We start from the raw sequence: 23,892 nt of genomic DNA on the forward strand, positions 1-23,892 counted from the left end.
ATTCGTTTATAGTTCTGGAGGCCAGAGGTCTGAAATCACTTTCATAGCTAAAATCAATGTGTCAGCAGGGTTGTGCTTCCTCCAGAGGTTCTTGGGGAGAATCCCCATCATTGCCCTGGGGTTCTTTCTTCCTTCTTCAAAGATAGCAGCATGGTATCTCCAAATATCTCTCTCTGCTGAGGTCCTCACATGGCCTTATTTCTTGTTTGTAGTCAAATTTCCCTTGGCCTCCCTCTTTACTGGGACGCTTATGGTTGCATTTAGGGCCCACCTGGATAATCCAGGGTAATCTCCTCATTTCAAAATACTTCATGTAATCACATCTGTACAGGCTCTTTTTTTTCCAAATAAGGTACTGTTCCCAGGTTCCAAGGATTAGGATCCAGATATTTTTGGGGGCAGACTACTACATTGGATTTGGAGAGGGAATCATGGCAAGGCTAATGAGATGGGGATACAGGTGAACAAGGACTCAAGAGGCAAGGCATACTCTCTTCCCCCATCAGGGCTGGATGGAGTAGGTGGCTGTTTTGTCCTGTGGTTTGGCTTATGGGCCCTGAGTGAGGGAGTGAGGTGACCAGAGGGAGAGGCCCGCCTTGGGACCATAGCATTTAACCAACTAGGAGCATGCCCGAGGGCAGCTGGGCACTCAGGTGGATGTGTGCATCATGCATCCCTGTGCAGGCTCTGTGCATGAGCATTCGCATCTATCTGCTGTGTCCCTGTGGTATGCGTATCTGTGCATGCCTAGGCATGTTTCTGAAAAACTACGTGACTTTCTGAGGGTTTGTTTGCCCATCCCCTTGCCCTGGAGTCTGCAAGTTTGTCCCCTGGTTTAGATACAGTCAGGCCCTGTGATCCCACATGTGATTTCACATTTAGGAGAAAACCACGTGCCTCAGTTTTTGTTTGGATGTCTTATACTTAAAGGGATAAATGTGTTTGGATTATGTCAGCACGTCCACATAGATGACCTGTATTTCTGCCCTGTCTCTGCAGACCTGCATGCCACATGAGGATACAGGTGTTTCTGTGCCAGTTAGGACACACCGCGCTTTGCTCTCTCGGTTGGTGAAATGCTGTGGTCTTAAGGAAGGCCTCCAACCCATCAGCCAAAGGCAGATGCCCAGACCTCTTTCTCAATCCTGCTCACTGGTTCAATGTAGGCCTCACCTCCACTCACCCACCTGGTTCCAGGTTGGGGGGAGAAGGTAGGGCTGCCAGTATGCAAGTCAGTGGTGGCTCTGACTGTAGGCTGTGGACTCCACCTCACTTCCACCTTCCTTAGGACACAGAGGATCCTTCCCTGTTGTCATCATTTGGGACGTATACCCAGGTACCCACTGGGGCCGGACATTGTGGGCTTGGGCTCCTGGGCCGCCAGGGCTGTGCCACAATGGAATGCAGTGACCCTGGCACCCAGCAGCTGATAGCTGGTGCCCGGCCAAGGTAGGGGTGATAGATGGAACGCCAAGCGGTTGGGGACATACCCAAGTCTGATCCCTATCCTGAGGATGTCCTGACCACAGAAACCACCAGTGTGAGACCAGCAATGACTGCTGTAGCCATGCGGCCTGCGGGCAGCTATAGGAGTCCCATGAGTGAGCCTGACTCAGCTGGACCCCTGGCCAGGATGATACCTCTGGGTCCAGCTCAGGAGTGACAGTGGCTTGGTGGGTGACTCTGGGCAGGCCTCCCTTTCTCAGCTGGCAAAAGGGGTGGAGGGTGATGGCAGCTGGGCCAGCCTTATCCTGAAGCCACGCACGTCTCTGTGCCAACACAGACTATGACTCTCACTGAGGCCGTGAACCTAAGTCTTCCAAAGCCACGCGTCTCAGTTCACACTTAGCACTACTTTATTGAATAAATACAATACCAAACAAAATGCATTCAAATGCTTTCTAAAAAAAAAAAAAGAAATCAATTTTAAAGGCCTTTCTATTCAGGCTAATGACAAACACAATAAAGGCAGATATGCTAGTGTAACATAATTGGCTGATTTTATACAGCACTTATATCTTTTAGTCCACAAGTATATTATTAAATGATAGAGAACATCTAATACAACCATTTCTACAGAACTAGAAAATAAAATTTTCTTTTTTTTTTTTTTAAACTTGAAGGAGCTTTTTTGACATCTGAAAGGAGTTGTCTCCTGGTAACTTTTTTGGTCTGCACAACTTTTTTTTTTTTAATTTTTTTTAATTTTTATTTATTTATGATAGTCACAGAGAGAGAGAGAGAGAGGCAGAGACACAGACAGAGGGAGAAGCAGGCTCCATGCACCGGGAGCCTGATGTGGGATTCGATCCCTGGTCTCCAGGATCGCACCCTGGGCCAAAGGCAGGCGCCAAACCGCTGCGCCACCCAGGGATCCCTCTTTTTTTTTTTTTAAAAGTTTTTATTTGCTTATTCATGAGAGACACAGAGAGACAGAGAGAGAGAGAGAGGCAGAGACACAGGCAGAGGGAGAAGCAGGCTCCACGCAGCGAGCCCGATGCGGGAATCCAGGGATTCCGGGTCTCCAGGACCACGCCCTGGGCTGACGGCAGCGCTAAACCCCTGAGCCACCGGGGCTGCCCAGAACTAGGAAATCAATTTCTAAGAAAGAAAAATTTTACAGATTTTTCTCTTCCAAAGCCACGTGGAGGCGCCGGCTCGCCGACTCGCAGGTCCCCAGTTAAAGGACGGGCGGAGAGGAGGCGCCAGGCTGCCCTGTGCTTCTGCGGGGTTCGCGGGCCCCAGCGGCGAGCCCAGGCGTCCACGCCAGTCGGGATGGCCCCGCCCCGCGGCCCGGAGAGGGGCGGGGCTCGGGGGCAGAGCGCGACTGCGAGGCAGGGAGTGGGCGGGCCCTGGGGCGTGGGGGCGCGGTGTGACCGCTGCCGGGGGCGGAGCTCTGGCGGCGGGGCGGGGCGGGGCGGGGCGGGGCGGGGCGGGGCGGGGCGGGGCGGGGCGGGGCGGAGCTCTGGCGGCGGGGCGGGGCGGGGCGGGGCTCGCGCCGTGCAGTTCCGGCCTTCGGGGCGGGGCCCCTGCCGCCCTGCGGCGCTCCGCCCGCGCTCCCACTCTTCCGGCGCCGCGTTCCATCCCGCGCCTGCACCTTCCGCCCGGCGCCGGCTGTCCACGGGCCTGTCGCCGCGTTCCGTCGTCGCGCGGCCCTCGCGGCCCCCGAGCCCGCAATGTCGGGCCCCAACGGGGACCTGGGCTTGCCGGTGGAGGCGGGCGCGGAAGGCGAGGACGACGGCTTCGGGGAAGCAGGTGACCCAGGGGGACTACCGAAGCGACCTTTGCTTTCTCAGGGTTGCCCTCCTGGGAATGGGGGCCGGGGCCCGGCTGGGGGCTTGGAGGGCACCGCAGAAGCCTCTCTCCCCTCGCCCCTGGGTGGGTTGCGGCTGCAGGCGCCGGCCCGGGGGTTCAGGGCGAGCACCCGTGAGTGGGTCCCTGGAAACCGCAGCATTGAAGAACTGCGGGCAGCCGACCCCGTTTTACAGTTGGGGAAACTGAGGCCACTTCAGGTTCACTCGCCCTTCAGACATTTGCTCCAGCCACTCCCTGTAGTCCGTGTGCACACGGAGGCTCCTGAGGGGGTGGGGCGGGTGGGCCGTCTTGGCTTAGCAGGAGGGGCTGTCTGGGTGGGCGAACCCGCCCTGCTGAGTCAGCTTCCCCAGCCCCCTTGGCTGGTGCGCCCTGGAGCCTTGGCGCCTGTGACCTGCTTACAGCGCAGCCTGTGGCCTGCACAGCACTGCGGTGGGGGGGGTGGAGGGAGAACCATCAGCTCCCCTCTCACCTTGGGAAGCCTCAGTTTCCCCATCTGTAAAACAGGAATAATGAGTAGTATCTCCTGCGTTGCAATGTGTCAGGATTAAATGAAGAAAAAAAAAAAGGAAAATAGTTAATAGGTTCGAAGCATACAAATGTTCTTTGGTGAGTGGTTATTATTCTCTTTAGTAAAATAAAGACTGGTTTCTCAAGTGGGAGAGCAGGACTTAGTAAACGTGAGATAAGTATGGAGTCCGCTTTTTGTTTTGTTTGGGTAACAGCTTTATTGAGCTATAATTCACATACTATACAATTTATCCATTTAAATTGTACATGTCAGTGGGTTTTAGGATATTCAGAGTTGTGCATCTATCACAATTGTTTCAGAACACTTTGATCACCCGGGGTCTGCTTTTAATAAAGAGGTAGAGGACCTTCCACAGGGTGGTAAGTGGCAGGCTGGCTGGTTTGCCCTGGGCACTGCAGGTGAACAGTAGCCAGATGTGTGTAAGTAAGCCTGCAGTGGGAGCAATCGGGAAAAGCCGCTCACGTGTCACACTGAGGGGATGCTGGCAGATTCACAGGACTTAGTGCAGTGGGGAGGTGGCTGTCCCAGGCAGAAGGCAAAGGCTTAGCACTGGGAAGTGCCCTTGGCACAGATAAAGCCTGGCCCCAGTGGTGTGGAGACACCACCCGCCTCACCCATTCTGCACACAGAATGTGAGTGTTGATAGTAATGACCATTTACTAAGTCCTTGCTGTGGCCAGACCCTGTCTGAGTTCTTAATATACTGGAATCCTTACAACATCCCAGGCCTCATTGCCTTCCCAAAAGATCCAGTAACTTGCTGGGGTGGAGCAGAGGCTGGGACCAAAACCCAAGTGCCCCTGCTCCTTCTGAATCCCGGCTATGCCACCAACCAGCTGGAGGATCCTGGGTGGGTCCCTTCCTTCTTGGGCCTCTGTTCCCATCTGTACCACAAGGGGGTTGGACTCTAATATCCAGCAGGGACTTGCTAAGACTGTCCTTGGAGAGGTGTGCCAGCTCTGGGCGGTGGTGCTCTTCCCCCAGAATGCAGATACACTTGCACACATATCCCAGATACACTCCTCCAGCCCTGACTTTTTCCAAACACTGCCAGCCACTTCCCCTTTGTCCCAGACTGGCAGCTGAGTATATCTGAGTCATGGGCTGGCTCAGAACTGGGTCCGCAGTGGGCACGGGCCCAGACCTTGGATCCTAAGGGACACTGTGCTGCTGAGAGGCAGTTCAGGAGTGGCCATGGAGGAGGGAGTGATGGTTTCTGGTGGAGACCAGGGAAGGCTTCTTAGAAGAGGAGGCGTTTTTGAGCTGGTCCTTGAATAGCTGTTGTGGTTGAGGCATTCTGAGTGGCAGAGACAGGTGAGCAAATGCAGAAAGGCTAGAAAGTCAGAGGCTTCATTCACTCATCCATGCATCTATCCATTCATTCAACTAGTGCTTATGTGACAGTGAGGGCATCGGGGAGAGCAGTGAACACAAGAACATTCCCCGTCTCATGAGCTCTGTAGTCTGGTGGGGGAGACACAGCAGCACACACTCACATCAGACAAGCCAGAGGTTGTGGAGGTGTGTGGAGGGCAAGGGGATTGGGACTAGAAGGGTGATCCCATCTGGGGCATTGGGAAAGCTCCCTATGGCAGCATCCACGCTGAGACTAGAAGGATGAGAGGGGAAGGAAGAACGCATTGCAGGCAGAGGCAACAGCATGTTCAGGGGACCAGAGATGGGCAGAGGTGGGTGACAAGAAAGGAAAGGGAGTGGAAGGTGGGGCTGGAGGGGGTGGGGCCTGGGAATCTAGGTGGTGCTTTTTCCTCAGGGTAGGGGGAGCTTCAGAGGAGCTGGAGAGTAGGGCCTGCAGGAGGACAGAGGTGGGCTCTGGCCTCTAGGCAGCTGATGGGCTCTGGCCTCTAGGTGGGCTTGAAGGTGGGCTCTGGCCTCTAGGCAGCTGATGAAGGAAGTAGAGAGGAGACTAGGCACCTGGCAGGACTTTCCTGGTAGGATACTGCCTGGCTGACCTCCCCCTGACTACCCTAATCCTAGAAACAAGGTATTATTTCTCCAAAGCCTTTCACTTGTGGTATCCACCCATTTTCTTTCTTTCTTTTTCTTTTTTTTTTTTCCACCCATTTTCCAGATGGTGACACAGAGGGTCAGAAAGAAGTACAGACTTGGCCAAAGCCCTTTTGTCTCACTGGGGGAACAGTGTGGGGGAGGGTATCTGTGAACCCTGAGGAGACATGGGACCTTGGCTCTCTTTTCCCATCCTCCCAGAATATGCTGCCATCAACTCCATGTTGGACCAGATCAACTCCTGTCTAGACCACCTAGAGGAGAAGAATGACCACCTCCATGCCCGCCTCCAGGAGCTGCTTGAGTCCAACCGGCAGACACGCCTTGAGTTCCAGCAGCAGCTTGGGGAGGCCCCTCCTGATGCCAGTCCTTAGGTTTTGGGAGCTCCCAGCCAGCTCCAACCCTGCCTCCCTGGGCTAGGCTCTGGCCTAGGCACTCACCACCTGGCTTCAACACCTGCTCAGGGGCTGGCCTACAGGTCCCCCAGTGGGTCTGCCTGCCTTGGACACCCTTCTGGTACTCCCCTTGGCATGCCTGGGCCAGCCCCCAACATCCGACATCCCCTCCTGGGGTCAGGTGTGGGCCCTCGACCCACCCACCTTGCCTGCCTGCCCAATTCTGGGGCACTCTTCACTCTGCCCAGGCCTTGAGCGTCCACATTAAACAGGTCTCCAACACCACTGTGCCTCTCCTCTGTATCCTGGACTGAGGACCCCACTGGCTCCAGAGGGGAATAGGGCAGTGGGGGCATTCTAGGCATTGATCATGTGCTGGCAATCGTGGGCCTGCTGATAGGGTAGGGGTTCTCAGCCTTCTTGTATTTCTGGACACACCAGAAAAAGGTGAGGCAGGGCTTCCTCTGCACCCAGTGCCATCCTGGACAGCAGGTGATTGCCCAGCCCAGCCAAGAGCATCGGATGTGCTATGTGACCCTGTAGATACACTCAGCTTCTCTGGGTCCTAGGGCCTTTTTTCTTTAAGACAGCCAGTACCTATTCATGCTGTGTAACCTTGGGCATCATCCTCTTGCTCCTGGCCTCAGTCCTCCTAGTTGGCCAATAACAGGGTTGGTCAGGTTCTCTACCTCAAAGGGTTTTTTCAGATGGGGAAATACCAGAACCAAAGAACCAACTCCTCCTGGGCCTCATTTGCTGCTGATTCTTCTTTGGGTTGCCTGACAAGAAGGGCGGGCCCCTGCTATTGAACCACAGACTCAGAACCAGAGGTCAGGGAGGTCCCCCCACTCCTGCCTTTCAGCTTCCGTGGGGTCCAAATGGAGAGAGGCCAGCGGAGGGGCCCAGAGATCTGGCCTAGGGCAAATCCTGGTCACTCACCAGATATATGGCCTCCAGCAAGTAAGTCACTTGACCTTACTAGGCCTCAGTTTCTCCACCTATAATTTGGGGATTATAATAAGACCTGCTCCCTAGGGTCCCTGTGAGAATTAAATGAGATCTGGTTGAAGGTAAAGGTGTTTTCCTAGCCCTGATCATCCCATTAAGAGGGAAACAGGCTGTGAGAGAGCACCTTGTGACCCCAGAGGCCCTGCTTAGGGAGCCGGCCTATGGCCTTCCAGCTCAGCCACCACACCATGCCTAAAGAGGGTGGGTGCTGGCTGAGAGCTGGCTGGGGTACTCCCTCCCGCCGTCCACCCAGACAGAAGGGCTGGTGGGCATTATGTGGCCAAACTACCTTCTTTTATTTGATTTTCAGTAAAAACACCAACCACATCAGAATTTCCACACAGACTCTAAAAAGCATAGCAGACCTAGACCCAAACAGGGTGAGCATAGCAGACCTAGACCCAAACAGGAGGCATGCCCTCTATCAGGTTTTGAGGCGGGTTGAGCGCCGGGGAAGTGGGGGCGAAGGGGGTTGGGCTGTCACCTTGCTGGGGGTTTTAGCTGTATCCTGGCTGCAGGGCTGGCTGGGTGCACGGCCACCAGAAGTGAACAGAGCAGTCAAAGCGTTCCGGGCGTTGATCGCACACCGGCGGCTCACGGGCCTGCTGGTAGGGCTGGGGTTCTTGGCCTTCTTGTATTTCTAGACATAGAAGGTGCAGATGAGGCAGGGCTTCCTCCCCACCTGGTAACACTCCCTGCTGGCAGCTGCCTCCCCGGCTTGACTGAGACTGCATTGGGCATGCCATGTGACCTATATGTGTGTGTGACCCTTGTGATACACTCAGCCTCCTGGGGCCTGGCCCTCAGCATCCGCAGAACAATAGCAGAAAGGGCTGGGCCCCACCCCTGCTCAGATTCCCTCTGTGGGGAGGCCCTCTTGTTGGGGGGTGTGCCCATGGGCTGAGGCTAGGCACGAGGGTGGGGGGGGTGGGGGGTGCTGGCTGCTGGCTGCACTCATCAGCTAGGGTGGGTGAGTGGGGCAGGAGGCCCAGCTCACCTGCAGGTTCTCGAAGTGGGCCAAGGACTTGCAGTGGGAGAGCTGTGCTCCCGAGTTGCTGTGGTAGAACTTGTGGCAGATGCGGCAAATGTACCCCATTACGGGCACCAGGAAGTCCACGCCTGTGGGGTTGCAGAGTTTGTGCACCCATCCCCATGCCATCCTGGCATCCCACTCTCTCTAGGAGCCCATTTGCTCACTCGGCCTCCAGATAGGAGAGAAGAGGACAAGGGGAGAGGCTGCCCGGCCACGATGCTGTGGCTGGGCCCTGGGGGCTGGGGACCTCCACTTCTGCAGGTGGGGTCAGGGCTAGGGTCTTACCGTATGCGGTGTTTGGGTTATAGGTCTCTGAGCCTTTCCACTCCTCTATGGATATATCTCTGGACCTCACCTGAAAATACACAAGTGTGGGCCTTGGTTCTAAGGTTCCCCCAAACTCCTCCCAGACGCAGGTGGGGCCTGCTTGGGGCTGAAGGCCACCCTTGCACCCCACCACCCACAGCCCATCCACAATGGCCCCTTTGGCTACCCCTCACCACTCTGGACTGCAACGGGCAAGCCCCAGGAGGGCAGGGGCTTGATCCCCACAGCCAGCACAGTGCCTGGCTCAGAGCAGCTGCCTTTCATTTCTTAAACGAAAAGAATCCAAGCTCCTCCAGCTCCTCGCTCATCGGAGGCAGTAGAGCTGGGATGTTATGAGCACAGGCTTTGGAGTCACATCCTGGCACCCAAGTTGGTGAGATTCAGCCAGGAAAGTGCTTGGTACACTCCTGGTGTATAACAAATGCTCAAAAGGTGTTGACTGGAGCAGCCCCAGTGGCTTAGCCGTTAAGTGCTGCCTTCAGCCCTGGGCATGATCCTGGAGACCCGGGATGGAGTCCCACGTCAGGCTCCCTGCATGGCACCTGCTTCTCCCTCTGCCTGTGTCTCTGCCTCTCTCGCTCTCTTTCTGTGTGTCTCAAAAAAATAAAATCTTAAAAAAAAAAAAAAAAAAGTGTTGACTGCTACTATCTTCATCATCCTTATCTGGCACTGACTGTTCCTGTGTACCCCACATAGCTACCCCCATGCCCTTATTGGCCTAAGAAGCCCTTTCCCTTCCTTGACATCAAAATTTCAGCCAGGCTTCAAGGCTCTCACATGTTGCTGGCCGTCCTGCCATCCTCATGATGTGCATTTACACCTGGTCATATGGGATACAATCCAATTCATACTAAATCATGTCATGCATTTGTGCCTACAAATGCTAGCACTGTGCCCCCCTGACCCCAGAGAGATGGGGTGAGGTCCCTCTGAGCTGGGAGTCCAGCCTCCGGTTTGCCTCCCACACCCCTTCTGCCCCCAAGCACCTGCTTGCAGAATTCCTCCTCAACCTCGATCTCTTCTTCATCCTCCTCCTCCTCCTCCTCCTCTTCATCACCCTCAAAGCAGCCCACAGCATCCACTGTGATGAAGTGGTCCTCATCTTGACCGGCTATCTCCTTCTCGAGCATCTTCAGCTGCCCAGGGGAGTGGGCCAGGGCTCAGGTCAGCTTTGGGCAGCTGAGGTGCCACCCCACCCACCTCTACCACACCCCTGAGAGTCCCAATCCCTCTAGACATGCTGGAGTATAGGCTGGGATAAACCTCAATTTACTGTGTGGCCTTGGTCAAGGCTCTGTGCCTCTCTAGGCCTATGTCCTCCAAGGGAGCTGGGTTGGGTTACCTCCTTGGCTTTGTCCTTGTGTCCCTGGGACTTCACGTGCTCCACAAACTTGCGGGGGGTCTTGAAATAGCGGTTGCAAACAGTGCAGAAAGGTCGCAGGGATTGCTTGGCAATCTGTGGAAAGGAGGGCAGGCCAAGTGGGTGGCAGGTGGTGTCCCCAGGTGCATCCCAGCTGTGCCCTGACACCTCATATCCCACCTACAGGCCACCACATTTGTTTTTTTTTGTTTGTTTTTTTTTTTTAATTTTTTTAAAATTTTTTTTTATTATTATTTATTTATGATGGTCACAGAGAGAGAGAGAGAGAGAGAGAGAGAGAGAGAGGCAGAGACACAGGCAGAGGGAGAAGCAGGCTCCATGCACCGGGAGCCCGACGTGGGATTCGATCCCGAGTCTCCAGGATCGCGCCCTGGGCCAAAGGCACGCGCCGAACCGCTGCGCCACCCAGGGATCCCAGGCCACCACATTTGTAATCAGCTGGCTGTGCTCCACTCCTTTACCAGAATGTGGGCACGCACTCCCCCCGCCCACCCGTTGGGCTATGAGATGGGATGGCAGATGGCAACAGAGGACGGACATAGGGCAGGGAGAGAGAATGGCTGCCAAGGAGGACCCCCATGAGCCCTGTGGCTGACTGGCAGGGTGAGATGGTACCTTGCCTGATTGGACAGATGGAGACACTGAAGCCCTGAGAAGCTATGCTTAGGAGTGATAGCCTTGCAGAGACAAAGCCTGCCATTTACTGCACCCCCCCCAACCGTGGGCTGGGAGACAGCCCCTGTGGGCACCCTCGCAGCTTGCCAGCCCTCATACCTTGTGGTCCTGCGTCCTGCGGTGCTGGATCAGGTCTCCCATGTAGTAGACCTGGCAGGTGTTACACCAGCGCCTCGGCGGGGGCTCTCTGAATGGTGACAATGAAAACAAGTATAGTGTGACACTGCTCTTGTTGGGAAAACAGCCGCTCTCCCAAGATGCTCCATAAGTGTAATACAGTACAATGCCAATGGGATGTTTTTTTAGAAACTCATTGTTGAATGGTTCAGAGATGCATCTGGAAGAATGCTTACACCAGAATAATAACCAAGGAAGGCTGGCAGGGGAAGAGATTTTTGGAAGCATTTGGGATACCAGGAGGCCAGCAGGACAGTAACAGCACTGAGCATACCTGGCCTTGGAAAGTCCTCTTTATCCTTTAGTGTAGGTGCCTGGTCATTCCTGGAGCTGTTCCTGCCCTGCCCTGGACCTACCCCCACATCCCCTACCTCCCTCTGGTGCCCTAAGGGGCCACCACCACAGCATTTGCTACAAAGGACAGGGAGGACCCGATCCCATCCCTGCCCCCATTGGATTGTGATGAGCTCTGGGAGGCCAGGACTCTATCCTAGAGCCCTGGGCTGGGCACAGCATCAGCCCCGAGCTTCTGACTGCGTTGCATGAAGGAAGCTTATCTGAAGGACTGTCATGTTCTGTGTGGCCTCGGGGGCCCCAGTCAGGCTTCATAGGAAGACGTCATCAGGAGACGGTTCAGTGAATGTCCTACACCTAAAGCCTGTTCGCAGGATGGGCTACATTCTTCGACTTTTCTTTTGTCACAAGATCCGTCTTTGCACAACTGAGCTTCCATAGTCTCATGAACTCCCTCGTATTGCCCTATTTGTGAGCTGTTCCATCAAGCAGACAAGCCTGATCTAACTAATCCCACAGGTAGGGAGATTTTAGACAGCATCCAATTAAAATTTTTTTATCATAATGTTACTCTGTAAGGAACATCCTTGGAAGTCATCTTTCTTCTGTATTTATGATCTCTTCACCTAAGTGTAATTCCTAGGTCCTTGAGCAGGGGGAGGTTTAAAGCTCAAGAACGTGCTACACCACCATGTTACAAAGTTCTTCTCAAAGTGAGAACCACCTAAGAGAGACACTGCTGCCTCTGGAGGGAGCACTCCGTTACCCAGGCCACCCAGGCCGTGCAAGCAGGGAGCTCCAAGCTGTGACCCTCTGTGAGCACACAGAGTGGAGTCCCCACCCCACTGCCTCCAGGCCCGTCCAGCCCCATGAAGGGGTTTGATTCAGCCTCCCTAGACTCTGCTTCGTTCTGATTCCAAACTAGCTGCTAGCATTCTAAAATTGGGAGACTGCACATCAAAGCTGTTTCTATATTCTCCAGAACAATTAGGAAACCTGATGCTGAGGGGCAGCTATCCTGTAAGATGGAGCCCATGCCCCCCAGCACAGCCCAAGGCAGTGCCAACCTGCTTCTCCCCTCCCTATAGGCACCTGTGATTGCTGGTGAAAGGTCTTCCAGCTTCCATCAGCACCCCTAGCCCAAGAGCTAGTCCTGGACTCCAGGAGGGCTCATAAATAGGATCAATGAAGCCCCTATGACAATGAAAGGGGGAAATACAGGGTAGCTGTAATATCAGGCCATAAGATCCAGCCCCCTGATTGGAGTTAACACATATGCCAGGGAAGTAGGGGTCTGTGCCACAAACCACTTCCTTCCCATGTGGGTAGTCACACTGTTCCTGCCTCGACGGAACCTTAAGAGACTATCTAGTTCATGAATTCTTGCACTGCACCCTTCACCAAGCCGTTTTACAGATGAGGAAAACTGAGGTCCAAAGGTATAAACAGTTAATGGTGTAAAGAGGCCTCTGGCAGAAAGCAACACTTGACCCAAAGGCAGACCTTGCAGATGTTGGACTCAGGGCCCCTTTCAGCTTTTGCCTGGCCCACGAGACTGTCTACCCCCCAGTACGACGCCTCAGAGATCCCCCCACTCACTCATCCTCTCTCTCCAGGACATCCCGGGGCACGGGCAGCAGGGACAGGAGGCAGGCTTGGCTCATGTGCTGGATCTCCCCGAGCCGCTGCTGGTGCTGGGCTCCCGACATGTGGTCCTGGAACTCCTGCAGCGGGATGAAGAGTGAGCCCCAGAACAGTGGGCAAGCCAGAGCCCAGAGGACAGGCCTGCAGCTTCATGGTCACCCCACTGCCACTGAGGCCATGCTTCTTACAGCCCTCTGGGGGCCAGAGGAGGATGGCAAGTGGAGGCACTGAGTGAGCACACAGCAGCCAGTGCTTCTGCTGCTTCTCCTGGACACTGTGTGGGCTCCTCAGGGACAGGGACATGACTCCAGACCCCACAGCTATGCTCAGGATGACACAGGCAGCAACAGCAAATGGTCATAATATTAGGAGCATAACGCTGTTGGTAAAGCTACACTCACTCTGGGCTGGGCCTAGGGGCTCGTGATTTCAATGTCAAGTCACTGAATCGTCAGAACCTCCCAGCAAGGTGGGTTCTAAATGTTTCTTCATCTGACGCATGAGGAAACAGAGGCATAAGGAGTGGAACTCGCCATCTGGCTTCTACACACCTAGTCAGGGCTGAATTAGACCTGTCTGCTGGACTCTAAGATCCTAACTTCTTGGCTAGCCAGGAAATGTTTTCAGAACAGATGCATGGCTTTCATGAATGGTGTTCACAGGGCCCTCAGGGCCACTAAGACACAGCAGCCAGGCCCGGGCACACCCTGTAGACACCCCCACTCTGCCCACTGGACTCCCCTTCCCGGGACCTGGCCGGCAGTACCTGCTGACTGCTACAGTTGGCCTTACAGAGGTAGCAGAAGAACTGGAGGGTCTGCTTAGAGGGTGTGCTGGCAGTGGCAGGGGTGGCAGATGTGGATTCGCCAGCGCGAGGCACGGGTGTGAGGGGGACAGTGCTGAAGGCCCGGCTGTCACTGCTCTGCAGGATGGTGACCTTCAGGGAGCCCCCGGCACCCCACACCTGCAGCAGAGGCAGGGGCAGAGCTACCACCAGCTGGTACCTATGGTCGGCCAGCCCAGGCGCCAAGCATCCAGAAGCAGCATCTCACCAGACCCTCCCAACAGCCCCCTTCGCAGATGGGGAAACTGAGGTGCCGAGCTGGTAGCTGACTGCCCAGGCTCACAGAGCTAGGGTGTACTACAGCCAGGACTCAAGCCTAAGCCCACCCAACTGTAAAGTCCACCCCATCCCATCCTCCCGTGACAGATGGAGAAACCGAGGTACAAAGAAGGGGGTGAGTTTGACCACAGTTGCACTATGAGATAGAGCTGGAACCTGAACTGCATGCACAGGCTTTTGCTCTGTGCTTTACCCCTAGAACACTTTACCTCGGGATGGGACCAAGGCTATAGTCTGGGGATGAACAGGTTGGAAGGGACATGTCACCAAAAGCACCTCTGATTCTTCAGAGCAAAGGTGTGTGAAGGCAACACAGCAATGGTCAAACCCAATCTGCTCTGCCCACGGGCCCCAGTGGTCGGGGTGGGGGTGGGGCACACAAGGGGGCCTAGGGGTGGGGGCGGGAAGGCCGTCCCGCCACTGGGCCCCAAGGTACCAGTGCAGCCCCAGGAGCATGTCTACCCACCCCTAGCATCTCTCTTGCCCTTTTTTCACATTCTCCCACATCCAGGCCACTGGTCAACTCGTCCTGACTCTCCATGCTGCCCTGGGCGCCCTCTGGCTCTGGCGAGGCCTCCTCCAGGCCTGAAATGAAAGATCGGTCCATCTCCCACCAGGGCCCAGAGGGACCTGGGTGGGCCTGATAGCCACCTTCTCTCCCCACAGCCAGGATCCTGAAGCCTTTGGTGGGGACAGCCCCGAACCCTGGTCAGGACTGGACAGCACCACGGGGAGGATCTAAGGGTCCTGGCAGAGCTGTCCCATCCCCAGGCAACCGGGAACCAGTGTTCACTGACCAGCTCCACTATCTCCCTTATCAGGAGGCGTCTCCAGCTCTGTGGAATGAACCGGAACCGGGGCTTGCTCCAATGCTGGTACTGACACCTGTAGCGGGGCCTGAGGCTGTCCCTCAGTGGGGTCAGGTGCCTGCACTGGCAGCTGCCCTGGAGGTTGTCTCAGTGGCTGCTCCGGTGGCTGGACCTGAGGATACGTCTGCGTCTGTGCCTGCTTCTGCAGCTGTGGCTGCTTCTGCACCAGGGGCTGGGAATGTGCCTGTGGCTGCACCTGTTTTTGCTGCTCTGCCTCCTTCAGCACCTGCTGTGGCCCCACATGGTCTGGAGAGGTCTGTGTCTGCACCTGCTTCTGCAGGAGGCGCTGCACTGGCATGTCCACAGGAGGCACCTGTGGCGGCGTCTGTGGCTGCACCTGGGCCTGGATCTGCAGAACCCGGGGCTGGAATCGTGGCAGAACTCGGGCTTCTGGCGGCTCAGGCAGCAGCTCGGGTGTCTGTGTCTGCTTCGGGGCTGTGGTGCGGGCCTGCGGCTGCCCCGGAAGCCCCTTCTCCGTGGGCAACTCTGAGCTAGGAAGGATCCAAAGATATCTTCCAGTATCTCCCCGTTGGCCCCAGGGGCCCCTCAAAAAGGGCCAAGACCCAGTTCCGTCCTAGTATTAGCACGTACAAGCTGGGCATTGGGGCAAGCCCCCGCAGCTCTGCCAGCCCCAGTGTACCTAAATAAGTTCGGAGGATCACTCACCCACCACCTCCCACATCTGCTAATATGTATCCAAGGCCCTGTAAAGTCTCCCATCCTCTGCCCATTCTGAGGTCCCAGATGCACATGTTCACCTTTCTGACCCGCTCACCTAGCCTGCCTCCAGGTGGCTCAGTGCCAGAGAAAACATTGGAGACTCTCCGGTTGGAGACTCCAGTGAGATGCAGAATTGGGTCTGATGTTCCTTCAAGCCAGACATCAAGGCCCTTTCCTTACTCCAGCTCCGTGAAGGGTCCTGATCCCACCTACACCCACCCCCAGCCTTTGCAAGAATGAGAGTATGAGGCACCTGGGCCCTGGGTGGGTTTTCAGCATGGTTTACCTCTTTGACCTCTTAGCTGGTGGCTCAGATGCCTCACAAGACTCGGGAGCAGGTGCTACAGTGTGTTTCTCCTTAGCAATGCCATCTGGGCAGGGTGGGGAATCCTGGTCTGGAATGGAGGGCAGATGAGTGACTGCCGATGCCATGAAGAGTACAAACTAGCTCCAAGAGATGGGGCCTGGGCTCCCCCTCCCCCCAAGGGTCCTGCCTCCCAGGTCTGCCTCCATCACCGACCCTGCACCCACATGCCCCAACCTGTATCCTCTCCAAAGGGCCAGCAGCCTCCCTGTCTTACCTTCTGGTGTGTCTGCTTGGGGCGTGACAGCTTCCTCAGACCCCTCTGGGGGGTCTGACTCATCTTCCACAGGCATTGTCTGAGAATAAGAATCCTGCTTCCTTTCAGAAACTAGTTTTGACATCTGCTGCCCAGTTAAGTATAACCTTAAGTATACCTTGGCCCAAGAGTAGCTGTGACAGTCTCCTAGGGGATGAAGGGGCCTGGGGACTCTGGTGGGCCCAGAGCTGCCCAGAGATGATCCTAAGCACCCCAGGAATCGTGTCTAGGTGGGTCCATCCAGCTGCGTGGCTGTTAACCCAGATTTGGGGGACACAGAGGGCCCCTCCTGACTCCCCAAGTGACTTCTCCATGAAGCAGCCAGAAGAATCCATCTAAAATGCAAACCTGATCATGTCTTTTGTCTTTCAGGCTAAAATCCTCCTATGATTCCTCTGACTCTAGAGTACTCCTTCCTCACCCAAGCCCAAAACCACCTCCCCCACCCACCATCCAATTGGACCTCTGTCCCCCCGCCCCCACCCCAAGCCACCTCCTCACTCTCCCCTTCACCCTCTCGGTATCCACACTGGTCTTCTCTCTGGTTCCCCCAAATCCTAGGCCTCTTCCCATCCCAGGCCTTCACCCAGAGCCTCAAAGGCACTTCTTGCAAGAAGCCCTCCTGACCCCAGAATACAGGTTCCCAAAGGAATTTGGGCTTCCTCTTTATGGAATATTCCAGTCTTAAATAATTGGTAGGAACATTATTTGCATTAATGTCTCACCATTGTCACTACCCTCCTCAGCCTAAGACATCCAGGAGGGTCAGGCTAGATGCACCATCCACAATAGAAGCCCCTACAGGACTTAGAGATGTTTGTTAAATAAATGCATGACTCTGGTTGGTTCTGGGCTCCAATTAGCCCCTGCTCCCTCCTCCTAAGCTGAAGGAACCTGCTCCCAGTGGAAACGGGCACCACATCAGCACTCCATGCCCTTCAGAAACGACCTGGCTCTCACCCTGCATGACAGGGGCACTGCTGGCCTGTAAGTCAGGAGGCCTGGGGACTGGGTCTGTCTCGACAGCAGTGCAGCCCAATGGTGTCTGTCTCAACACCACTCCCTGACCCTTAGTTTACACAGATGTCAAATGAGTGGCAGGAGCACTAGACAAGAAGAACATGTGAAGACAGGCTCAACTGGCAGGCTGGAGGCCGGGACCCCTCTCTGGAGGAAAATGCCTCACCTCCAGGTGTGACCTGGCCTCAGAACCCGAGAAGGGGGGTGCCAGCCTTGCCCAGAATGCTCTCAGGAGCGTGCTGTGTGTGAGGAGCTGTCAGGACACTCGGGCACAGGACAGTCCCTGAAAGGAAGTTATCCCCAGGCAAATCTCCTCGCTTCTCTCAGCTTATGACAGAGAGAGGCACCTTTCACATACCCACACACCCACACCCACACCAACACTGGGCAAGGCACAAGGAGCTAGGGGTGCAGCTACAGAACCTTAGGATGGCAACATGTAGAGTTTAGGGTTTTGTAACATTGTTTTACCCAATTACCTTTCTTTTACTTCCACCTACAGCAGTTAATTTAGACTTTTTTTTTTTTTTAACATTTCAGGCAGTGACATAATGTTTCTTTGTGAAATAAATGTAACCGACAAGAACCTAATTCATTTAAAGCTAGGTGGCTCAGGCTTTGAGTTCTCCAAACGTAGCAAGCCAAATTGAGATATCAGATTTTGAAGACTTGCTACAAAAGAAAAAGGAATGTAAAATGCCCCGACCATTTTTTAAAATATTGAATAAAAGTTGAAATGATAATACATATATATTTTTTACATATTGAGTTAACTAAAATCTGTTAGTAAAATTGATTTCACCAGTTTCTTCAGTTTCTTTTTACTTTGTTGATATGATGACTAGAGAGAGACATTTAAATTCCGTATATGGCTCATATTTTCTTTCTACAGGGCAGCGTGGATTTACAGAGAACCATCACAGGACACCTAAAACTAATATAGTGTCCTGTGTCGTTTTTATCTCCAGGTGTTTACAAAGAAGAGAAATATTAGGTAAATAATAGTACTGGTGGTATCTGGACATGGCAAAAGTCAATGCAAGAATATTTGAAATTTGGGAAACACTAGACAAGGTCAATTTACCCCCCTCTTTTTACATATGGGGAAACTGAGGACAAAAAGGGATGTGACCTGCCTAAAGGCCAGTGTGAGCCATGTGGGTAGAACTGGGCTGATACCCAGGTATGACCTCCTACCCCATCCCCATCCGCTGTACCCCACTGCCACTTACCTTGCGATTGGGAGTAGTGGATGAGGGAGTGCGGGCCTGTTTCTGGGGAGTCCGCCCTGAAAGGTTGATCTGGGAGGGGTTCATGGGAACCCCGACAGGAGGGGGACCCAGCAAGGATTGCCGAGTTGCCTGGGGAAAAAACTGCTGTAGATTTGGGGTGGTCAGCTGAGGGGGTGTGAGGCTGGGGGCCGTCAGGGTTGGGGTTGCCAGGCCGTAGCCACGGAGGTTACCTGTGGGCAGGAAGAGGGGAGAAGAGGGATTACAATGGGGTCACATGGTAGAGGCCAGGGTCAGGTGTCAGTGCCCCAAAAGCATCATGGAAACAACACAGATGACTTTGACAGGGACATTTCCCACACGACAACAGCCAGAGAAGAGAGATGAGCACCAGAGGCCCACTCCCACCTTAGGCACTGGCGGTGAGGGGACTTTAGGGCTGGTTTTCTCTCCAGCTGAGGAGGAGAAGGACACTGCTTTTCCCTCTCCAGATGCCTCCCTGGTCAGCCTCCCCTGCAACCTCACTCACCCTCTGGGGTATGCTTTAGGGTACACCTTAAGATATGTGAAAGACCCAGCACAGTACCCATAGGGAGAACCAGTGAGTTGACTGGTCCCTGGAATAAGAAGATACTCTCCTATCCCCCTTCACCCCCACCCTCATCAAAAATCTACTGCAGGGATGGTTCAGCAGTTGGGCGGCTGCCTTTGGCTCAGGTCATGACCCCGGGGTCCGGAATTGAGTCCCACATCGGGTTCCTGTGAAGAGCCTGCTTCTCCCTCTGCCTATGTCTCTGCCTTTCTCTCTGTGTCTCTCATGAATAAATAAATAAATCTTAAAAAAAAAAAATCTACTGGGAACCAGGCACTTGCTAAGCATTTCCCACGCACAACCTCAGTCATTCGACCCAGCTACCATCAGCATAGTATAGGTATTATGTCTCTACCAATAACAAAACAGGCACAAAGCAGAGGTGCAGCTTGCCCAGGGTCTCTGCTCATTCTGCCTCTACCCCTCTCCACCTGCCTAAATCCTTCCATAGCTCCCTGCTGCTTGGAAAGGAGCCCATTCCTCACCGTGCAGGGGTCTGGCCCTGCCCTCCTCCCAGGTTTCCTTTCTTGCCCGTCTCCCCACACATGCATCCACTACACTCCAGCTATATGCTTCTGTGCCTCCCCCAACAAGCCTCATTTCTTCCTGCCTCCAGGCCTTTGCATATGCTGTTCCTTCTGCCCCGGCTATTCTGCCCCCCACTATCTCCTGGTCATCCTTCAGATCTCCCTTCAGGTGTTTATCATCTGAGAGGCCTTCTCAGATCCTCTCTGTGTCTCCAGAGGCCCCAGCTGTTCTAGGACTAGCTGCACAATTTTTTCCTTGTCTGTTTCCCACTGCCCACCACCCAACCACAGTGGGAACTCCTATAAGGGCAGGCACCTCATCTAGCTCCGAGGCCCACTGCTCAGGAAGTATTTGAGCCATAAAAGTTCAAATCCTTGCCCCAAAGCTGGGACAGGAAGCACAGGGGTTGAGGACATGGATCAGAGGAGCTCTAACAGCTAGTTCAGGTTCTATAACCAAAGCTCTGTGAGTAAATCAGTTCCTCCTTCTTAGCCTCAGTTTCTTCATCTGTACAATGGGATAATAATAGCGCTTGACTCACTGTTTTATGAGGATTCAAGGAGATATACAAGTGTGCCTGGTATACGGTAAGTGTTCAATTAACATTAACTTAAAACAAATACATGTACATATATGTGTAGAGAGAATGCCAACCGGCTCTTTAAAAAGATCAAGAGATCTAAAAGATCTAAAAGATCTAAAAGAAAAATGGACAAAGGACATGGACGAGTCACAAAAAAGAAATACGAATGTTTAACAGACAAAAAAACTGAACTAGCACTCCAAGAAATGTAAACTAAAACATTAATGATACAGCTTTTTTTGCCAACCAAGTTAGTAAATCATATGTATATACATGTATATATATAAAAAAGTATATAATACCCAGTGTTGCCGTGGGCATGGTGAGACCGGCACTGTCATACGTGGCTGGTGGCATTGCAAACTGGTCCAGTCCTTTGGGAAAGCAAGTTGGCAATACTTATCAAGAGCCATAAAACATCCATTCCCCCAACCCAGCTATTCTACTTTTGGGAATACATTCTAAGGAAATAGTCTCAAACAGGATATTCATCCCTATGTTATTTAAAACAGAGAAAAAAGAAAAAGAAAATAAAGAAAAAGGAAGCAGCTGAGTTTTGGTACATGAGTGCTTGCCCTCCAATAGAATACAAACAGCCGTTAAAAAATAACTTTTACAGAGATGCTCAAATCATCTGGTAAATGATCATGCCATTCTATTCCATGAAAAAGAAGTAAGATTCAGCCTTTCACTTACATGTCAATAACCAACCACAATCATATACAAATTCCCAACTTTGAGCCTAGAAAAAAGTGGAGAAAATGCACCAAAACCCTGACAAGTGTTGTTGTTGTTGTTTCCTCTAGGAGGGGAGTCTATAACAATGTGGGTTTCCTTATTCTCTTAAAAAAAGTTTTTTTGTTTTCACTTTTCTTTGAAAAGTGTGACTTTTAAAATGGGAAACAAAAAGGGGGAAATACATATGTATATATTGTGGGTCCCTGAGTGTGGTTTTCTCTCTCCACCTATCCATTGATCATTTGTAAATCAACTCCAGGACCTTCCACGCCCATATGGCAGGCCTAAGAGTGACAGCCATCGCATCTTCTGACTTGGCAGTGTACTCTGCTGGATGGCAGGACAGGCTAGTATGTAAGAACACAGCTCTGTAGCCAGACCTGGGCTCTAACTCTCTAATCCACACCTACTCCCTGTGTGACTGTGAACATATGATTCTTCTCTGAGCCTCAGTTTTTTCATCTATAAAATGGGATCATGAGTGTGTCTCTCAGCTACCCCCAGGGTTATCAGCAGAGTCAAGGAATTGTGTTTGTAAAGGTCTCAGCATAGTGCACTGCCCAGAAGGACCACGCAGCAAGCCACAGCTACCACGTGGGAAGGGCTGGGTCTGCACATGAGCCATAAGTATCTGGAACAGCATCTTTGAAGGAAGAGCTGAGAAGCTGCTCTCCACGTAGGGAAACAGACAAGGACACAAGCTTAATACACAGGGCTAGAGGCACCTACTCAGAGATGCAGGGGTCAGAAGGCTCAGGCCTTCATATAGCTGAGTGACCCAGGGCAAGGACTTGGTCCAGACCCAGCTCTGGACCTCAGCTTCCTTATCTGTCACATGGGATGTGGCGGAGGGTGGTCCGAAGAGATCTTTTCATCCATCATCTCATCTAATCTGAATGAGAACGAGCTATGCTGAGTGTTGCCTGCAGAGCCAGCACCATGGCCAAGGGCACACCTCTGCAATCAGACCTGCGTCCAGCTGAGACAACTTTGGGACTCCACTTCCTGGAGCCTCAGAATCCTTGTCTGCAAACTAGGACGCCAAGAGTAGCTCCCTCTCAGAGTTGGTGTGTGGACTTGGTGGGATTTAGTGCAAATGGGGATGCTAGGGCACGCCACTAAGAAGTCAGAAGAGGCCTACCTTGCAACTGCTGCAAAAGCAAAGCTCTCTGTAGCACAGACCCGTTGAGGAGGGAGGCAGAGTTGGCACCTTGGAGATTCAGAAGCTGCTGCTGTGTCTGCTGCTGGGGAAGCCCCCTGTGTGTTGGGAGAGGGTATCAGAGGGCTTTGAGAGAGTCAGACCCCCCCTTCCTTCACCTCCATTCTCAGCCCCTCTCTACTGCAGAGGAACCTTTTAAGGTGAGAATTAATGGCTTTCAAAACTGAAACACAGGGATGTCCCTGGGAGAAAGGGCTGGGACGGGGTCTCCACGCCAGGGGCCTGAGTGACAGGGCTGAAACCATCCCCCCTCGGGAGGGTAACTCACCGGCTGACGGCTGCGGCCATGGGCAGTGGGGCTTGCGGTGGAGATTGTTGGAGCAGCTGCTGGAGCTGCAGGAGTTGCTGCTGCTGGAGCTGCTGGAGCTGCTGCTGCTGGTTGAACATGGTGGCTGAAGGAAGGACATGGGGTAAGCCACGACACCTGCCTCTGTGCCCATCCAGGCCCACCCATGGCCTTCAAACACCTGCCCGCTGAGCTTTACGGTCACACCCCAGTCCTGCCAAGAGCCTGCAGCATTTGCACCCTCATGCTTTCAATACCCCTCCTCCCGCCACTCTCCGCAAATCTTGCCAAAAGTCCCTCCCAACCTGGCCCACCATCTCTACTCCCCTGGCTCGGTCCTTCCAGGGGCGTCAGACCCAAATGCACCTCCCCCCACCCCCAGCCTTTCTCGCGCCATCACTATGCCAGCCCCTCTCCACACCACACCCCTCCCTCGTGCCTATTTTGCGTGAATAACAGAACCCCAATCTTTCGCTTTGGCCTCTGAACAAAGTGGGAGGCAGGCTTCCGCCCCCCACTCCGCTAACCCCTTCCTCTGCAGGTCCAGCCAGCAACCCACGTCAAATCCGGTTACCCCACCTGCCCGCGACGCCCGCAGCCTCCAGCCAGCCGGCCTCTGAGCCTCGCACGCGTCCACCAGGCGCGCGGGGCCCGCGCACCTCGCTTCCCCGAACCCCCGCCGCAATCGCCCCGCCCCCACTGGCGAGCGGGCAGGGCGGCTGGAGCTCGCGGTTCCGCGGGGGCTTGGCCACTTAGAACGCCCTGCGGACCCGGCCGCCGCAGCGCCCTCTGGAGGAGCGGAGGACCCGGCGCCGCCCGCCGCCCTGCGCTCGGGTCCCGCTGCGGGGACCGCCCCCGCTTACCCCGCGCCTCGGCTGCGGCGGGCGCGACCGTGGGCTGAGAGGGGGCCCTAGGCAGCGCAGACCCTCCGCCCCGCGTCCTCCGCCCCTGGAACCGGCGGCTCCGAGCCCGAGGTCCGTCTCTCTCCCGGAGGGGTCTGTCGGCTGGCGGGGACATCGCGGGCAACTTCGAGAAGGACCGACCCCAACCGACCTCCCCGCGGCTGCCACTGTCCCGCGATCCGGAGGCCTCGCGCGGGGCTGGGGTGGGAGGGGCCGTGCAGGCGGCCGCTGCACGTTCGAGGACTGACCCGGCGAGAGGGTGACGGGCACAGCGGGCAGAAGGGGGTGGGGAGGTCCGTCTCAAGGTGCTTCTTCGAGTTGACTCGGGAGGGGGTGAGGAGGGCTGAGTGCAAGGTGAAAACTGCGTTCATCCTGACCCTGAAATTATCCGGCCCTCAAAGACTCTAAATACCCCTCGGCCGCACATCTTGGCGTCCGGGTCCTTGCCCCCCCCCCCGCTGAGCCTAACAACCCGCGGTTACTAAGTAGCAATCCCTTTCCCTTTTTCTGTTACCTAAACCGGTCCGTAAATTTAACAGCCCGGGGCAATCAGCTTCTTCTGCATTAAGCGCAGATTGTGCGCGGCCGCAGCGCGCAGTGGCGCTAGAGGCTCCCAGGTTGGAGGCCGCCCAGCGCGCTCTGCCGCGGAGATGGGTGTCA

The 23,892-nt window shown here is 54.4% G+C and overlaps 2 protein-coding genes across 8 annotated transcripts; one reads left to right on the forward strand and one right to left on the reverse strand.

The window, feature by feature from the left end:
* The first annotated feature begins 3,013 nt into the window (after nucleotides 1-3,013).
* Nucleotides 3,014-6,549, forward strand: BBLN (bublin coiled coil protein). Of its 2 annotated transcripts, XM_041725695.1 has the most exons (3): nucleotides 3,014-3,255; nucleotides 5,934-5,948; nucleotides 6,071-6,549. In XM_041725695.1, exons 1-3 carry the CDS (start codon nucleotides 3,177-3,179, stop codon nucleotides 6,241-6,243), a joined length of 267 nt encoding a protein of 88 aa, XP_041581629.1. In that variant the 5' UTR covers nucleotides 3,014-3,176; the 3' UTR covers nucleotides 6,244-6,549. The 2 variants fall into 2 exon arrangements, with proteins under 2 accessions (XP_041581629.1, XP_041581631.1); XM_041725697.1 differs by lacking the exon at nucleotides 5,934-5,948 and having other exon boundaries at nucleotides 3,025-3,255.
* Nucleotides 4,015-23,892, reverse strand: CIZ1 (CDKN1A interacting zinc finger protein 1). 6 transcript variants are annotated; one of them, XM_041725690.1, is made up of 18 exons: nucleotides 23,194-23,687; nucleotides 22,313-22,436; nucleotides 21,967-22,082; nucleotides 20,390-20,461; nucleotides 18,388-18,617; nucleotides 16,097-16,190; nucleotides 15,802-15,910; nucleotides 14,724-15,286; nucleotides 14,393-14,511; nucleotides 13,570-13,767; nucleotides 12,759-12,883; nucleotides 10,788-10,875; nucleotides 9,975-10,088; nucleotides 9,619-9,768; nucleotides 8,591-8,660; nucleotides 8,270-8,391; nucleotides 7,757-7,912; nucleotides 4,015-5,141 (listed from the first exon to the last, which is right to left on the reverse strand). In XM_041725690.1, exons 1-18 carry the CDS (start codon nucleotides 23,345-23,347, stop codon nucleotides 5,085-5,087), a joined length of 2,661 nt encoding a protein of 886 aa, XP_041581624.1. In that variant the 5' UTR covers nucleotides 23,348-23,687; the 3' UTR covers nucleotides 4,015-5,084. The 6 variants fall into 6 exon arrangements, with proteins under 6 accessions (XP_041581624.1, XP_041581626.1, XP_041581628.1 ...); XM_041725692.1 differs by lacking the exon at nucleotides 4,015-5,141 and having other exon boundaries at nucleotides 7,548-7,912; nucleotides 14,724-14,907; nucleotides 14,992-15,286; nucleotides 23,194-23,686; XM_041725694.1 differs by lacking the exons at nucleotides 4,015-5,141; nucleotides 23,194-23,687 and adding an exon at nucleotides 23,747-23,892 and having other exon boundaries at nucleotides 7,548-7,912.

This window comes from Vulpes lagopus, chromosome 12 (genome assembly GCF_018345385.1).
Source record: "Vulpes lagopus strain Blue_001 chromosome 12, ASM1834538v1, whole genome shotgun sequence".
NCBI lineage: Eukaryota > Metazoa > Chordata > Mammalia > Carnivora > Canidae > Vulpes > Vulpes lagopus.

What these genes read in the sequence shown, in the direction of transcription:
- BBLN (XM_041725695.1), top strand. Translation starts at nt 3,177, where the DNA reads ATGTCGGGCCCCAACGGGGACCTGGGCTTGCCGGTGGAGGCGGGCGCG.
- CIZ1 (XM_041725689.1), bottom strand. Translation starts at nt 23,347, where the DNA reads ATGTCCCCGCCAGCCGACAGACCCCTCCGGGAGAGAGACGGACCTCGG. An exon ending in GGGCAAGAGAGATGCTAGGG is followed by an intron (nt 13,768 to 14,392) that starts GTGGGTAGACAT and finishes CCTCTGCTGCAG; the next exon opens with GTGTGGGGTGCCGGGGGCTC. An exon ending in GCAGGACGCAGGACCACAAG is followed by an intron (nt 10,089 to 10,787) that starts GTATGAGGGCTG and finishes TCCTTTCCACAG; the next exon opens with ATTGCCAAGCAATCCCTGCG.